We start from the raw sequence: 18266 nt of genomic DNA on the forward strand, positions 1-18266 counted from the left end.
TTTTATTTCTTAATTTGAGAAACCCATCCTATATTAGCAACTCAGATAATCAGGTTGATGGTACATATCTTCCTGTCTGAACTGTTTAAATATGAAGAATATTTTTAAAAAATGAAACCAAAACTCAGAAGTGCATCCAATGCTTTCAATTATTCTATAAATGTGGGTATTAATATATCATTAAAAAATCATGTTAATAAAATATGTCATAATAAAAACCATTATGGGTAGGAACATCTGAAAATAATAATGCATAAATGTTCATAGTGAAGGGATATAAATGGATATATCAGAAAAAAACCGCAGGAAAGCAAATTTAACAATATTAATATAAAAATAGATTTTGGACAGAAAAGCATTATCAAGGCTTAAGAAAGTAATTTAATAAAAAGACACAATTCTTTAGAGGGTGTGGTAATGTAGATCTATTATGCTTTTAACAGCATAGCTAACAAATAAATAAAATAAATTGAATATAAATTATAAGAAGTTAATTTCATGGGGGAAAATTTGAATATACTCAAAAATTTATAAATCAACCTGAAAAAATGCATAAGAATATAGAATATCTGAGTGATGTAATAATATTGCTTGATCTAGGGCTCCCCGGTGGCGCAGCGGTTGAGCGCTGGGTTGCGAAGCTGCCCGCAGACTCTGCAGCGCAGGTTCGATCCCCGGCTGCTCCCCGGCCACTGGAGGAGGGTCCCACATGGCGTGCAGACCTCTCCTGCCGTCCGCTGCTTCCCTCAGCAGTGTACTTCGGTCCTTCTGCCTACTCTGCTCCCTGCTCTGGCTCTGGTGAATTCTCTCACCCTCCCGCGCCCCTGACTGTACCCAGTGCTTGTATAAATAAATAAATCTTTCAAAAAAAAAATATTGCCTGATCTAATGGATAGAACTGCAGGCAATAAAAGAACAATTTTTTCAAACTCATAGAACTGACTATATAGAATGTCTCATAAAGCACCAAAAGTCAGTATCACATGGACACTATTTTCTGACTTTAGAAATACACATCTAGCGATCAATCATAGAAAAGATAGTTTGCAAACTGAAAAACATACTTGTAAGTAACTGAAAAATAAAGTTTTAGGTAACAAAACTTGTGGAAGCAGCTAAAGAAATTCCTAGAGGCAAATAAATAGCCTTGAATCCAGATATTAGGAAATACAATGGTCTGAATAGCTAAGGGTTCAGCTGAACCCTGGAAGTAGAAAAAGAGCCACCATGACCTCATATGATCCAATGTTACTTATATTAAATCTGCGCAGCTGCTAATGATTATGAATACCAGTTGGGGAATGGTGACATAAACTGAATACTGCAATTTGAGAATAGATTCCACATGCATTGGAAGACTCTTTGTTTCTGCCACTTCTGCTTCTTGATACCGAAGCCAGCAGTAGTGGCACGACAGTGCTGAGCCCACTGAATGAAAGACCACAGTGCAAAACTTCTGGGCATAGTTAAATGCACCCTCGTACCTCTAGGCCAGATACAAGGGCAAGTCCATTCCACATTTGACAGCCTTCCAGCACTTCTGAATCTGGAGGGGTTTGTTACTGAAGGATTAGTCTTGCCCAAGATGAGGTTCTTTTTTTTTTTTTTTTTTAATAATAAATTTTATTTTTATATTCCCCCATACAATTTCAAACCCCCCATTCTGACCCCAATCCCTCCCCTCCCGCCCCCCACCCCCCAAAAAGTGTCTCTGGTTCATAGTTTTTTGTTGATTTTAATTTTCACTTTCTTATAGTTATTCATTTTCCTGGTCCCTTATTTAAGTTTTCTAGATTCCTGCTATGAGTGAGACCATCCGGTATTTTTCTTTTTCTTTTTGGCTTATTTTGCTGAGCATGATCCCTTCCAGCGCCATCCATGTTGCTGCAAATTGCATGTGTTTATCTTTTATGAATGCTGAGTAATATTCCATGGTGTATATGTACCACCTCTTCTTGATCCAGTCATCTATTTTTGGGCATTTGGGCTGTTTCCAAAGCTTAGCTATTGTAAACAGTGCTGCTATAAACATAGGGGTGCAGGTGTTCTTTGGAATTGATGTGTCTGTGTCCTTTGGGTAAATACCTAGGAGTGGAATTGCTGGATCATATGGAAGCTCTATGTTTAGTAGGTCCAGAAATCTCCACACAGCTCTCCATAGTGGTTGGACCAGTTTGCACTCCCACCAACAGTGTAGGAGAGTTCCTTTTTCTCCACAACATCACCAACATTTGCTGTTGCTAGTTTTTTTAATATGTGCCATTCTCACTGGTGTAAGATGGTATCTCATGGTAGTTTTGATTTGCACTTCCCTAAGATCAGGTTCTTTTTAATAAGAAATGAGCAGTGAACCAAGACAGGGCAAGTCTTGGTCACACACACACACACAGCATTTCTGGATGGTAATGTTTCCTGGCAAACATGTACATCCAGTAGCATGCAGCATCCCTTTTGGAAATGTGACTATTTTTTGAGATTGACCACTAAAAAATACAGCTCCATAGCAAGATATTAATTGTTCTTTAGATAAATGCTGGAAGGTTATGCTGATATATTTTGGGGAAATGATTACATAAAGAGAAATTTCCTTTATGTTAGAGTTCTTAAAATTCTTCTGGTTTCCTTCTAGTCAAGATATACTGGACCAATAAAGATACTTTCTCTAGAAATGGAGATAAAAAAGAAAAACAAGCACAACTTTCATGCAGTGCTTGCTTTCCTTCATTAAGTATGTCAATTAGCTCTGTAAAGCCCAATGGTAGCAGAACTGCCATTTCAGGATGCTTGTCTGATAAAGTAAGCTGCACAATTTGAGGTAAGAATACATGGCACTCTGTGAACCCTAGGCCCCTAATCAAATTACCCTAGGAGGAGGCAAGGCTGAGGCTGCACTGGGTTTCCCACTCAGTTTAATGAGGCTGATGCCAAGAAAGGATGGCAGCTTTGGTCCCACAAGAAACAGCTGGGTTTGAGCCATGAAATGAGACTCTTGGCAACAATTAGCTACCCAGCTGGGCTTCAGTCACCCTGGGAGAGATAACACTGTGACCCCTAGAAGCCAGTCAACTGTGGCAGATAAGCACAGGGGTGAGAATGGGGACAGCAGATGCCAACAAACCAAAGGAAGACAAGAACTGGCACTCATCCAGATAAACCTTCTCTAGGGAATTTGCAAAAACCCACAAACCACAGCCATCTGTTCTAAGAGGAGAGATGCATAATGCAATCCCCTTACCCAGTGTCAGTTTCTAAAAATCTCAGGTAGCAAAATCACTTGGAGTCCAATGACTCTTGAAGAGTTGCTTGAGTTGTCCCCTGGATTATAGCATATGTAGAAAATCCTTGGCAGTAAAATCTTATGAGCATGAAAGTTTTAGCAACACTGAGCAGAATAGAAAAAAAACCTAAATATCATTTGAACCATTTGTCTTTCAGACAGTAATTAAGTCCTTGGCTGTGAGTGGGGGTGCTTGGAGAATCCTACTTCTTCTTGCAGAGTATGTGCCATACTCTTTGTATATGTTTTCTAAAACTTCAATATCACAATTTGTGGTTAAGAAGATTGAATTAAATGGCACAATTTCACTGGGGGTGGGGCATGTACTTGTTTATGAAGAATACTGACAGTTCACAACGTGGATTATTCACAAGCATCTCCAATTCAAATGCACAAAACTGAATCCAAAATCTTCATCTTCACAGACCCACTGCCTCCTACATTCGCTGTGGTGATTCTGAAAAATGCCCACAAATTCTTTTACACTCTTTTGAAATGGTGGCACCTCACTTCTCTCCCCATTTGCACCATTTTGCGGTCTTAGATCTTAGCTGTCCATTCAGTGACCAAAGGAAACGTCCATTCAAATCATCTTTTTACAAAAAATGTAAGGGATAATCTAAATGCCATCAAGAGGGGAGTGATCAGTATAGCATGAAATTCATTATGGTATATCAATGCAACAAAATTTCTAAATGTATTGACATGGAATGGAAACTAAGATATAGTTAATAAATCAAATAATAAATCTAAGATATAGTTAATAAATCAAATAAGATATAGTTAATAAATCAAATTTAAAATACTCTATAAATTATGCACATTTATACATATTTTTAGGCGTAAAAGAAAGAGAAATGTACTATTAATGGTGGTTACTGATAGGGAATAGACTTAGGGAGAAAGGAATTTTTATTCTTTGCTCATTTATTTTTCTATGTTGCTCCAGGTTTTAAAACATGGGCCTGTGTATCACTTTAAAAAAGAGAATTTAAATATAATAAGATTCTATAAGAGTTTCTAGAAATCTTCAGTAAGGCTAACATGAGTAAAATGAGTAAAACGAAGTGCATAGTAAGCAGCAATTTCAGTTGTTCATCAGTAGCAATATTATGCTGTCACATCCCACTACCTTGTCAGAGTTCTCATTTTCCAAAAAAAAGCACAGGAAGCAGCAGGTAGAGCAAAGCACTCAGGAGAAGTCTTGTCTTTGATTAGCCTATCACGACAGAGTACTGCTCACCCTCTGGCCACGTGTCTGTCGTGTCCATTCATCCTTACAAATATTTTCTGAAAGCATGATCGAGAAAGCTTGACCTTGATCAGTAGGGATATAAAATAAGACAGCCATTACCTGCTTCTCATAGCAGATGCTGATTCATCTTTTGCGATAGGTTGTTTCGAATGTGTCTATTTCTCCCCTTGCTCGACAGACTTTGTACTTTTAATAGTTTCTCTTTTCCCATAGTCTTCTCACTTTGGTGCCTTTTGCTGTTTTTGTTATTGTTGTTTATTTTCTTGGATTTGCTGCCTTATTTGTCAGTTTTGGATTTTGTTTCTTTTCTAAAAAAATTTTTTTGGTTCTAAAACTTTCACTATTTATGTCCTTTTTTTTCCTTAAAGGGGAAAAATCCCTCGATTCCATGTATCTTGCTGACTCCAAAAGTTTTTATGTTTTTTAAATTAAATTTGTTTTGGGGGAGCTCACCCCTTTAAAGTACCTTCTTCAGTTTCTGTTTCCCAGATGAAGAAACTGGGGCAGAGAATGGAACTGTTTTCATCTAGATATCTGACTGTCAGGTTCTAAAGGGCTGGCTGGTGTCTTGTTCCCCACAGAACCCCTGGGGCTGAGAGCACACCAGCAGCAGGTACACCAGCAGCATTTGCTCACTAAACACACGACAGATGTCCCACTGGCTGCGCTTTTGGTAGCTCCACCCATTTCTATTTTCTTTATTTCCATCCATTGGTCCTTGCTTTTCTGAGCATAAACTTCCTTTATCTTTTTATTCCAACATAGTCCCTGGCTGTGGTTTAACAGGAAGCCACCTCTCAGGCCCCAGAGACCTGAGGAAGCAGCCTGTGCCAGGATTTGGGCACATTTCTGGAATCCACTCCTGGAATCTGCTTTCCATGAATTCAGGCCTGGTACTGGCTGGGACTGATAGAGATGCAGAAGTGGATGTGTGAGGAGAGCCCATACCAACTCAAGTAATTTGTGTTCCAAATCATTCTGACAGCAAATGAGAGGCGGAAAGGGCACTTCCAGTTTTTTGTTTAAATCAGCACTTCCCAAAGCCTGTGTCCAGAGGAGGGGTTCCACAAATCTATGAAAAAGGCTCTGTGCCAAGTAAGCTTGGGGTAACACTATATGTTATATCCTCCTTTGGGGACTTTATAATGAATGTGAATTTGTTAAAACTCTGTGATGTCCTGTAGAAAATAAATCTACTTGATTGTGTCTATATCATTTTGACCAAGGAATTCTGGAAGCTTTTATTTTTTTATTTTTTATTTTTTTTTAAGAGTTCAAATTTTTATTGAACGTGTTACAAAAGACCTTTAGTCAAAAAGACCAAAGCCCATGTCATCATCAGACTCCTCAGATTCTTCTTTCTTTGCCTCTACTTTCTTCTCCTCAGCTGGAGCAGCAGCAGTGGAAGGAGCAGGACCACCTGCAGGGGCAGCCCCTGCAGCTGGGGCAGGCCCACCAGCCCCTACATTGCAGATGAGACTTCCAATGTTGACATTGGCCAGGGCCTTTGCAAACAAGCCAGGCCAGAAAGGTTCAACATTTACACCCGCTGCTTTAATGAGCGCATTGATCTTATCCTCCGTGACCGTCACCTCGTCGTCGTGCAAGATGAGAGCCCAGTAGATGCAGGCGAGCTCCGAGACCGAAGCCATGGTGCGGGCGAGGGCTGGACAGACGCTGCCGGGCGCGGTGCTAGTCGCCGGATGAAGTGAGGGGCTCACCCCAACGCGGCCTTAGCTTCCTCGGAAGGACCGAGCACCTTAGCGACAGCTGAGGAAAGGAGCTCTGGAAGCTTTTATTCCAAAAGCTTTATGTCTCTTTTCTCTTCTCTTTTCTTTTCTCTTTTCCTTTTAAGTAACATGTTAATACAGAGCAATATTTGGAAAGCTCAGAGACATAACCCAGTGAGATGTGTGGCTCTCTGCACACCTTGGACAGTATCTACCGAGAGCCTAGCAAATGCCCTGAATTAGTATTCGGTATTTTTTCTTCTTCCAGAAAGAATTCAGGTGAGCAGCTGATGTGTCAGACTCTGGAGTCAGACTACTTGCACTTGAATTGTGGTTCTGACTTTTAAAAATGTATTATTTTTGACAAACTACAGAATTTTTACAACCCTCTGTTTCCTCACTGTAAATAAGGAAAGCACCCTGCCTAGTTAGGGAACTGTCATAAGATTAAACAAGTTGATTTAGGCAAGGATAGAGAATACTGTCTGGCACACCACCGTTGATATTACAGAAGGGCTAGGTATTGCTGTTGCTATTATTTCAGTACTTTTGTTAAAAATTAGAAATGTGGTCTTCAAAAGCTTTGGATCCCAAGAGCATTTTGTTGCAGATATAGAAAAACCCATTATAAAATTATATGAAATTTCAGTGAACCCCAAATAACCAAAACAATCTGGAAAAAGTGCAAAGTTGGAGGCCTAACACATCCTCATTTCAAAACTTACTACAGAACTATAGTAATCAAAACAGAGTGTCATCAGAATAAAGGCAGAAATAAAGACCGAGGGAACAGAATAGAGTACAGAAATGAACCCTCACATATATGGTTAAATGATTTTTAACAAAGATATTAAAAGCATTCTGTGGGGAAAGATCAGTTTCTTCAACAAGTTTATGGAAACCTTGATATCCATACACAAAAGAATGCAGTTGGATATTAACATTATACCATATGCAAAAATTAACTCAAAATGGATTAAAGATATAAAGGTAAGACCAAAAAACTATAAAACTCCTAGAAGAAAACATAAGGAAAAGCTTTATGACATTGGATTTGGCAATGACTTCTTGAACAGGACACCAAAAACACAGGCAATAAGAGCAAAACTAGATAAATGGGATTGCATTAAAAATGCAAGACTTCTGTATACTCAACTCCAGAGAAGTAAAAAAGAAGTCCCTAATGACATTCCTGCCTCTGTTCTCATTTCCATCATCTTGCCAGATCTAGGTTGGCTGACATCTTGTAATAGGAAAATTTGAAATCATACTTGAGATTTCAATGTTCTTTGGGAATTCTGGATTCCCTTAGGTATCCAATTTAATGCCTGAAAAGAAGTTTTTTTGCTTCCATCCCCAACCTCATTCTCCTGAAGGAGTTTCTCAGATGTTCAGAACAGTTTAAGAAAAACAGATGCTCATAAATAAGGTGATAATCTTTCATGCCGGGGTCAATCTGATCAAACCCACCCCTGACTTTTATTTACTGTGTAACTGTGGTAGAGTTATTTCACCTCTCTAAGACTTACTTTCTTCATCTGCAAAATGAGTGTGACAGGAGGAGTGGTGTGACATTTTAAAGAGATAAGTAAAATATTTGCCAAAAGTTGTATTACATTATTTAATATTACTCATAATGCTTAATATTATTCTTACGTAATTCCATTACTTAAAACTAAGACTCTCAGAGCCACTGTGGATCTTCAAGGTGGTCATGGAACCCCTTACGGGACCCTTAGAATCAACACTGGGGTATGACAAAAAAAGTAGGGGGGTAACATTAGAATGGAAACGTTAGAATTCCTGGCACACCAACTATCATGTTCTTAAGGACTATTATGGGCTGGATTTTTGTTTCCTTACATTCAAATGTCGACATCCTAACCTTCAGCACCTCAGGATATTGAGTATATGTGGAGATAAGGTCTCTAAAGAGGTAGTTAAGTTAAAGTGTGGGGTCACAAGGCTGGGTCACGATCCCATAGCACACAGACATGCACAGAAGACATAGGAGAAGGTGGCCATCTGCGAGGCAAGGAGAGAGGCTCCAGACCTCCTCCTAACACCTTGATCTCCAACTTTGAGGCTCCAGAATTGTGAAAAAGTAAATTGTGTTGCTTAAACCACCCAGGCTGTAATTCTTTGCATGGCAATGTAAATAAATGATGAGAGTGTTTGCTCTTCTTCACCAGCATATCCAGTTTCAAGGAGGAGAATCTTAGCTCAGGTATGTCAGCCTTTCTGATCATCCCTTCTACAGCTGCCTAACACATGTAGAATGAGACAGTCAGGGCCAAGTCAGGCCCTTGAGGCTGAGAGAAAGGAGCCATCGTTTTTACTTACATTTCTCCATTGCATTGTATAATCGGATTCTATGAAAGTAATTTATGAGATTTGATTAATTTTATATTCTCCTGAGGGATATATTCAGTAATTGTACAGCTATGCCAACTTCACAGGGTGATCTGATTCATTTAGACTTCTTACATTGGCATGTCTTAATTATATAAATGAAAAAAGCTATTTAAAGAAAAATGTCCTTATGATTTTAAATAATTGTTCACAAGATTATAACATTACATGGGATTCCAAGACTCTGTCTGGTATTGCCCATGCCTTTTCTAGTTAATAGGTACCTATTGGTAAATAAAAGTTCTGGGAAATAAAATTTAACAGCCCAATAGCAGTCCCCTAAATATAAAGCTAGTAAGAAATAAGCCTTGAATTTATAAACTGGTAGGTGCATACAACTTTTTTGGTGAAAAGCTTGTCACGGGAAATCCAGTCTCAAGCCTCATATCAAATGCATGATCTTTGATCATCCCTGAACTTAGTCTAATGCACAAAGAAAGCTTTGAGCCAGCCTGATGCTTTTACACCAACCCAAGCTTGTTTGCGCTCAGCTACAGATATTAACCTTTTCATAAGTCAGTAATCTCTAGCTCTCTTCGCCATTTTACCTGGCCTCCTAACCTACCTCTTGCACAGCTGCTCTCTTGAGATCACAGTGTGTTGATTTCACTCCTGTTTTATTTTAGGATGAACTATTTCTAGAACTTCCAATTACATCAACCTGTCCTGGGTGTTTCTGTAAGTTGGACATAGAAAAATGTAATTTCTAAGTGGTAACATTTTTATTCTTGTGGTTCTCTTGCTTCATGGGCAATAATATCTTTGTGAATGGGGCTTTCCCATTGGGTTTGGACAAAACTAAATTTCGATATTCTGAATGCTATTGAAAACCCGTGTTTTTTTTCTGAATTTCTGGATTAGAAGGAAGTTTGAAAGACCTCTGGATGCAAAACTGTACCTATACAATTTCAAATAGCCATCTAAGCTTTCCAAACCACCTTCCCAATATCTTTGCTAGATCTAGCTTCTCTGGTACTCACTGCTTGTTTCCCAGGCTATTCTTTCAGGAAGGAGTTCAACAAACATTGCAGTCCTAGGACCATAAGGCAAGCACTTGTTATATACCCTGGATGAGGGTATTTAACACAGAGAATGGATCAGACACATACTCTGCCCTCAGAGAATTTAAAATCTAGGAGAATAAAGAGGAAAAGACACAGACTGGTTTGTACAAAACTGCACAGGAGGGATAAAATGCCATGAGAGGTAACTGTGGACAGGTTGGGGAGGGAGCAGGGATAGATTACATCTGGACTCCCCTGTTCCTGTCCCCAGCCCCCATGCCTACAAATCAAAACTCATTTTGTTCTTTTCTGTAAGTCTTAAAAAGTCTTAAGGATTTTCTTGGAACTTGTCATGAGCAGCATTTAATCTGATCTCTCTCCTCAAGCCGGGAGGACAGAGATTGTCCTCCCTTGTTCCATCCGATTAGAGTCAGACAGCCATTGCCCAGAAGGGAAGATGGTGCCTAGAGGAAAATGTCACCATTCTCTTCACTTCCCATCCTAACACAGCCAACTCAGCGTATAGAGACTTGCAGCTCTTGGTAACAACGGAAATGTAGTCATAGGGACTGTGGTCCCGCATTGTGACCATGAGCCAATGCTGACTCACGGGATGTAGATTCTACTGAAGTTGGCTCTATCTTGTTCGAATGAGCTAGCACCATGCTTTCTTCACCTCACTTAGATTAACTTTTATCAAATGCACCAAGGCTGCAGGCTCTTGATGAAAAGGAATGAAATAACCTCTAATAGGGCATGCCAATCCTCCTCAGTAGACTCTTTTCTCCCTTGATTTTCAAGCACTATAGCTTCCATGCCTGAAGTTCTGGAATTGCCTTCCTGCTTTCCATTCTAGACACTGTTCCAGCCACTACTATGTTTCAGTTAGACCACCACCTCCCAACTTGCCTGCACCATGACCATTCTATCACTGATCACAACACCAGCTCAGTAAACACTGGCTTTCCACTGCAAACACGTTTAATACAAATCTCTTTGCTTTATCATCAGGGCTCCTCACCATTTAGATCAACCTACCTTTAGTATCCGTAATGCTCGTTCAGATAAAGTGAGTTTTATTTCCTAGTTTCTCAAGTTTTTGCTGATACTTCTCTTTCCTCTATAGTTTGGTTTATAGTCCCTTCTTCTGAAATGCTCCTTCCCCTAACATGCACATCTACCTCATCCAAGAATCCTATACTTGCATGCCTACAACAGGGAGAAGGAAAAAGGCTGTCCCACCTTTGGGGGCCCAGAATCCCTGGGTTATGCCTCTTTAGGAATGGACTTCATTCCATGTTTTTAAAGTCATTTCCTCTATCCCCCTCTTCCTTACTAGATTTAGGCAAGAGATTGTGTCTTAATTACCCTTGTTTCACATGCTGTCCCTAGGGATACTACCTTGCTCACAATAAAGGCACAACATCTGATAGTGGAGTTCAGTTTCATTTTCTCTGACTTTCTAAGGGATATAAAGGAATTAGGAAATGCCAGCTCATCCTTAAAAATAGAAGAGTGACAGGGTTTTTTTTTTGTTTTTTTTTTTGTTTTTTTTTTGCTTTATAGCTCTGAAAAATTTAAATGCATTTACCAGATTTTGCTGAGGGCTTCTCAAAGGCCCTGGGATGAAAAGAAACAGCACAACATCAAGAGCTAGGCCACCTGGGTCCTGATCCCAGTCCAGACACATGTGCTTCTGAGTCACTCACTCACCCTAGCTAGTGCTCATTTTCTTGCTGTAAACTGTAGAAGTGAAGCAAAATGAATTCCAGCATTTGTTCTTGCTTATATTACCATTAGAGCAGGAACTCAGGAGGCAAGAACAATATAGAGAATCAGGCATCTATCAAAATAACAGGCAAATGACTTGACACAGCCTACAAATGATAATGGTGCTCAGACAGGTGACATCTGGTATACACATCTAGCAGTGTCCCAAAAGTCCTGCCATTTTTAATTTGGAAGTACCCACATCCAAATGTTCTGTGTTAACTCTGATGCAGACAGGAAACCAGGTATAGAAATCTTTCCTATACAACTTATCCCTCTTCCCTTCTCATCCCTTCTCTCTCCCCAACTATTCTATTAACTGGAATTGAAAGGAATTAAGAACCCATCCCAAATTCAAATACCAACTGCAGGAACATGGAAAGCATCTGTTTACAAGATCTTGGCATATCAAAAGGCAGCAGTTTCAGCTAGTTAAGAAGAAAAACCTAAGCTTGTATTTGCCTTCCCATTATAACCAATAACAAGTATTTGAATCTTGTGCAAACACCACAACTTGTTTTCTAGCTAGCTAGAAAGCAGGAAGCCTCAAGATCAAGGAAGTATGTGTCCTTTAATAAGAGATAAGTTCTTCCCCAATTGCAAAGCCATTCACAAGTGAAAAAGCAAATGGAAATTCACTGGGATGTACCAAAGGGAGCCCTAACCTTTGGGAAAAGTTAATTTGACTCCTTGTTAATAGGAAGGAGAATCTGACTCTTTATACTTAAGCACCTATGAGACTTTTGACCTTATTTAGGACAGGAAGGGTAATTCTGCATTACAAAGCTAAATCTCCTGGGGAAGGTGCTGCTGACTGCAAATGACAGCAGTGTCATCTTGTTCTTTGTGAGTTGCGGAGCAACTTCCAGGCAATTTTAAAGTGCTAGAGCTTTCACCAATCCGAATGTGTTTCATTTACAAATAAAAGTCATTTCCACATGGGCAGATTTTTCCTCCCAGAGAAGAAGGGTCGCTTATCATTTAAGAAATATTGCATGGGTTATTTTTTTAATCACTAGGATTTTTAATCTCATGATTCCAGATTTTACGCTGCATGAATATTACTAATCATGATTTTAAGAAAACATCAAATGAATATTGTGAAATAGGCTCATTCTGTGGCACTTCCCATTTCTCTTTACAGGAGGGGTTTGAGGAGACCATCTGGTTGGAAGTGAGCCTGGAAGCTGACTTACTTAGCAGTTTACATAAAATCCACACCAAGTCAAGAGTTCCTATGAAAGAAGGGAGGGAGTGACTAGAGGTTTTGTCTCCCTTCCCTGAAGTCACTACGAACAGCAGAATCATATTTTAAATCACTTTGACTAGGTAGGAATCTAGGTTTGTTTTTTAGTTTCCATAAAAGAATTGAAAAACTATGTATTTCTTGTTTTGTATCAGTCAAATGGCCATTTTTTAGTTCCTTGTGTAACTTAATTTTTCAGGAGATATTAATATTCTATATGTAGCCTCGTCTATCTCTTGATTTTGAAAGACAACAGAAAATAACATAAGCCCATTTTTGAGGATGACCTATTTCTGCAACTTAGAACTTAGGTAAGATTTAAAGGTTACAAGATTCATTAGAAGAAGGAGAAGTGTATGTTCTGAGATTCTATACCTGTTAGGAATAATATAAAACCATACCCAGGGCCAATTGCTTGTTAAATCATCCCAAAAGATTCTGTCATACTGTTAGGGTTGCCCTGTAACAATACCCATTAGGAGAGAATCCTAAACAGCTTTCACACTGTCACCTTTGCTTTTCTATCTCCGTTTTCATCACAGACATAAGGAATAAAAAAAAAAAAATGTTTATAGCTTTACAGAGCCTGTATTCCCTAATTACCTGGTCGCCAAGGGAGGGGAAGAGGACAGCACCAAGGACCACAAGTCTTTCCGGTGGTGGAGTCGATACAGAATAAAACGCAGCTGCCAGCAGTCCCCTGTGAGGGGCCGGGCAGAGCTCCGTATCCTCTCACCCCCTCCCCTCTCCCCTTCCAACTTCGCAGCAGCAGTGGACTAGTCTCTGAGCACAACACTCTCCATTGCACGCAGCCCTCCCTGCACGCGAGCTTCCTCAAGCTGCACCCGGACCCACCTACCTTCTGAGGATGGGAGGAGGCTGGCTGCCGGGAGAACCAGAGGGATGCTCCGTCACAGCGTCTCAGCATCTCCCTGCTGGAGCACTTAACTGGAAATAAAGATTCGCCTCCATTTTCTGATCACATGATCACTGGCACATCTAAATAAGGATGATCACCTGCCTCCCAGCTCCCCCAGTGTACCGGCCACCATGGCCACCACCTCTGCTCCAGCTGGGGAACGGAGTGGGGGCGGTGCAGTTTTCATTTGGGAATATAAGATACTCTTTCACTCAGGCTGTGGAGTCAGCAATGCCCCTTGATTTTTGTCTGCTCAAAAAAACTGCTGCCACTACTGTTCCTGCGTGAGAGTAAATGTAAGGAGGCTCAAAGCACAGGGTGAAAGGAATTTAGTTTCCCTAAAATCTTAAAAAAAAATCTGCAGCTTTTCAGAACTCTCAGTAAGATGTCATCTCAGTAAGATGATTATCATTTCGTGGATAATGGTTTACAGCATAATAAAATGGGCTGTGGAAACAGCAGGATAGTAAGGAAGTCCAACAGAAGATTCTAGAGAAAGTTAGCATAAAGACCCACACAGCCCTTCACTATTTGGAATTAAAGGTATATGCCTATTTAGCATGTGGACCCTGGAGTGAGAAGGCCAGAGTTTGATTCTGATTTCTACCACTTATTATCAAGTTTGGACCAGTTACTAAACTACCTGGTGCTCAGATTGCTAATTCACAAATAGGTAAAAACAGTGATGTTATTTTAAAGTAAGTTGAGATAGGTAGAGATCTTAGAGAGTCTGAGTTTAAATAAATTCACAAACAAGTCTTAGCTACCAACCATTCACTTAATTCTAAACATGCCAGCAGAAATACTTGATGCAGTGAAGGAAAAGGATATATGAATGAAAAGCTTACATACTAGAAAGGCATACATACAGTAGTTTGATAATCAAAGGCAAAAAAGTCTTAAATATTGTTTTTATAGTCAGTAGTTGACATGGAAAGTGACTAAGCTACATCATCAGGTCAGTCATAGATATATGTATTGATTTATAGTGGTAAAATATTGAATAATTTTTTTTATTGAGGTAACATTGGTCTATAACACTGTAATGATTCAGAAGTATAGGACACAGCTCTTCAGATATATGTTGCCACAACACATATACCACCAAGGCACCCATAGTCCTCCTTCAGAGTCCACTGTAAGCTATAATTATTTTTAATTGTATGTCAAGGGGTATTGAAGCTACAATTATTTTTAAAAATAAGAGTTACTGTTTAAATACAATGAGTAGCATAATGATGATTATATAGACCAAAAAGACATGGTAGATGTCAACTTTCCACTGGAGTTTTAGTTATTTTTTGAAAGCCTAATACTTTCAAATTATTATTTGATGAATTGAGATTAAAAATAAAAAAGGTCTTTGAAGATTATATAATGACAACTGCTACTTGAATCGATGGTATAACAGGTGGGCTAGGTAAGTAGAATGGTTTTTATTTTCTGGCCATTTTGGCTGGTTGTAGGCAACGGATAACCAAGAAAAATTAACAGGTACAGCTGTTTTCTCCTTGAGACTGAGTGAAGTGGATCAAATGGAACTAGAAAAGGTTATGAGATTCTTGGAGGAACTGCAATGAACAGAAAAACAAGAACACTACAAAATAGGTATAATCTCAAATTTCAAAAGAAGGGAAAGATGAATTTTCCTACGTTAGAAAAGAAATTCATATCCCTGTTAGTACCGAATATTAGTGCCTCTCCAGAAATTTGTCTGAGACCCTACCCACCCACACTTGCCCCCAAGTGATAGTATCAGAAGGTAGGAAATTGTGGAAGTAACTAGGATTAAATGAGATCACCCCATGCAACCCTCGTGAATGGGACTGGTCCCCTCACACAAGACCCCAGGGAATTCTCAGCTTGCCATGTGAGGATATAATGAAGCAGTGGCTGTCTGTGACCTAGACACGGGTCCTCTCTAGACCTGATACTGGCAACCTGATCTCAGACATCCAGCCTATAGACCTGCAAGAAATAAATTTCTGTTGTTTAGAACCCATCCAGTTGATGATAATTTTGACAGCAGCCTGAATTATAAACAAGACACTTCCAAGCTGAATCTAGCACATCTGACTAAGCGACTTCTAAACTAAATGTAGCACATCTCTTCTGAAAAGGAAGCAGCAAACACCTATTAAAGGCATATAATGTTGGGCAAATTGCACTTTCTTCTTCATTCATTCAATCAAGCATATGGTAAAGTGCCTAATACATGGAGGGCTGTTCTAAGCACTAGAGGTACAATAACAAACAAGATAAACTGAAATTCTGCTTTCCTGGAGGGGACAGCCTTACAGGTGCAGTCAGATACAACAAAACTAATACAACAAAACTACAAATACATAGAAGATATTTCTAGATAGAAATGGGAGACAGAAAGTAAAGCAGGGTAGTGGGTCACAGCTGGGTTCTCAATCTTGGCACTTCCACATTTGGAGTTGGGTAATCCTGTGGTGGGGGACTTTCTTATGCATTGTAGGTTACATAGCAGTGTTTGTGGCTTCTACCCATTACATGGCAGCAGCACCCACCCCAATTGTGACAACCCAAAATGTCTCTAGATATTGCTAAATGTCCCCCAAGTAAAGAATGGGGGGAGAAAATTGCCCCCTACATTTTCTAGGAAAATATTACACAGCAATACTAACCCAAGAAGAATTAGAAATACTGAGTAGACCAGTAATCATTAAAAAATCAAATTATTGGGATTAAAATCTAAACCTCTCCCCTACCTGCAAAAAGCAACAGGCAAAGATAACTTCATAAATGAAAGAACTTAAAAAAAACACATATTAGATGACTTCCTGGATTATATAAATTACTCTAAAGAACAGAAAAAAGTGTGATGTGTTCTTTGTGTTATGGTGCAAATATAATCTTAATTTCCAAACAGAACGTAAGATGAAGAAAATTATAGGCCATTTATAAAATTTAAATGACTTGACATGGTAGAAAGAAGCCAGATATTCTACTAAAGTTTCTCAGATTCACTCATCTAAGTGACTTTGCTATCTCCCTTTAATTAACATTTGACTTTTGAGTTACAACTTCATAGTATACATGCTATTTAAGGCAGTGGGGTATAAAGATGTGTAAGCCACAGTCACAGCCCTTGAGTGGCTAAGGTAGGTTAAAAAAAGTCTTTAATAAATATAACATGAGGCAGAGCATGGGAAGGCATTAATCACATGGAGATGGAGCTTTGTGGGCCTGGGGCACTTATGCCTTCATAAGCCCCATCTTCTTTTTAGGAAAAAAAAAATTAAAAAATTTATTTTCGAACTGCGTAGGTATAAAGGAATATAAACTACACGGGAGCATAATTTTTTTCTTTTGATTTTAAAAGAAATCCAAGGGGCCTCCCTGGTGGCACAGAGGTTAACCTCAGCACTATCAAGCTGTCACCACCCACTGCCGCATGAGTTCAATGCCAGGCTAGGGAGCTGACCCACATGGCACAGCAGACCTCTCCTGCTTTGCCTGCTGCTCCCCTCAGCAGTATATTTCAGTAGATCTGCCTGTTCTGCTTCCTACTCTGTCTCTGGTGAATCCTCTCACCCCGCACGTCTCTGGCTTACACCCTAGTTCTTGTATGCATAAATAAAAATAAAAATAAGTCTTTAAAAAATAAAATAAATTCAAACCTCAGGATTGCCTTAAAGTTTCTGTGCTCTGGGAGCGCCCCGAGCTTACTGGATCCTAAGCTGCCACTGGTTCCTCCTCTATCAAAGCACCCTAGACAGGTGTCTCTCCTCCTAACTCACCAGCATTAGTGCACACATATTCCAACCTCAGTTTCTCTTTCTAAGTATGAGCCAGAACAAGTGACTCAACCTTTCCGAACATGCATTTCCTCCCTCGTGTAATTCTTACCTCATGCAGTTGCCATGGTAATGTGAGATGGTGGGTATGCGGTGCTTAGTGCCTGCTCCATGGCATGTGCACATAACCGGTAAGTATTTATTTAATCTGATGCTGGCCATTACTATCTTGACTTAGATATCATATTATTATATATCTTTTCACTTATGTTCCACTTCCTAATTAAACTGTGAACTCCTAGATGCTGGAGTACATTTCAGACCAGTGGTTCTCAAAATTTTGGATACATGAAATCCACCTAGAGAAGATACTGAACTGCAGATAGTTGGGTTCCACCCCCAGTTCACGGCTTAGGAGGTGTGGGGTGGGGCACATAATTTGCATTTCTAACAATGTCCAGGTGATGCTGAAGCTGCTGGTCTTAGGACCCACTTAGAGAATCATCCTTCCCAAATCTAACACAGAGGGAAACCTTCAAATATAACAATAAGTTATTTATGCAGAAGGGTAATACAAGTACCAGTGGGAAAATCTGTTCTCCTCACCACTTGTCAAAGCATTTTCATTACTGCAGAGGCCGAGTAGAAAGGAAAGAGCAAAGAATTCTTATTGAAAGAGGAGAGGCTAGAAGCACAATTGGACACTATCATCTGTTGGATTTCAGGGGCATGTGCAAAATGCAGGCAAGAAGCCAAACAATAGCTCAACCAACTCGAGGCTGCTTGAGTCCTTAGCTCAATCTATAACAATGCCAGCAGGGCTGCTGGGATCCATCTGCTCCTCTCTTTCTCATAACGGATCAGGGGTCTCTCTGGAAGGAAATAGCTT

The 18266-nt window shown here is 39.6% G+C and overlaps 2 protein-coding genes across 3 annotated transcripts in view; both read right to left on the reverse strand.

Moving 5' to 3' along the window:
* Positions 1-18266, reverse strand: part of PRUNE2 (prune homolog 2 with BCH domain) — a gene marked incomplete at both ends in the record, with an annotated part of 207512 nt that overhangs the window by 36200 nt on the left and 153046 nt on the right. The window lies entirely within an intron of this gene.
* LOC311174535 (large ribosomal subunit protein P1-like) lies at positions 5604-6211 on the reverse strand. The gene has a single exon (XM_084239045.1). It carries the CDS (start codon positions 6182-6184, stop codon positions 5840-5842), a length of 345 nt encoding a protein of 114 aa, XP_084095171.1. The 5' UTR covers positions 6185-6211; the 3' UTR covers positions 5604-5839.

This window comes from Talpa europaea, assembly GCF_964194135.1.
Source record: "Talpa europaea genome assembly, chromosome: 7".
In the NCBI taxonomy this organism is placed as follows: domain Eukaryota; kingdom Metazoa; phylum Chordata; class Mammalia; order Eulipotyphla; family Talpidae; genus Talpa; species Talpa europaea.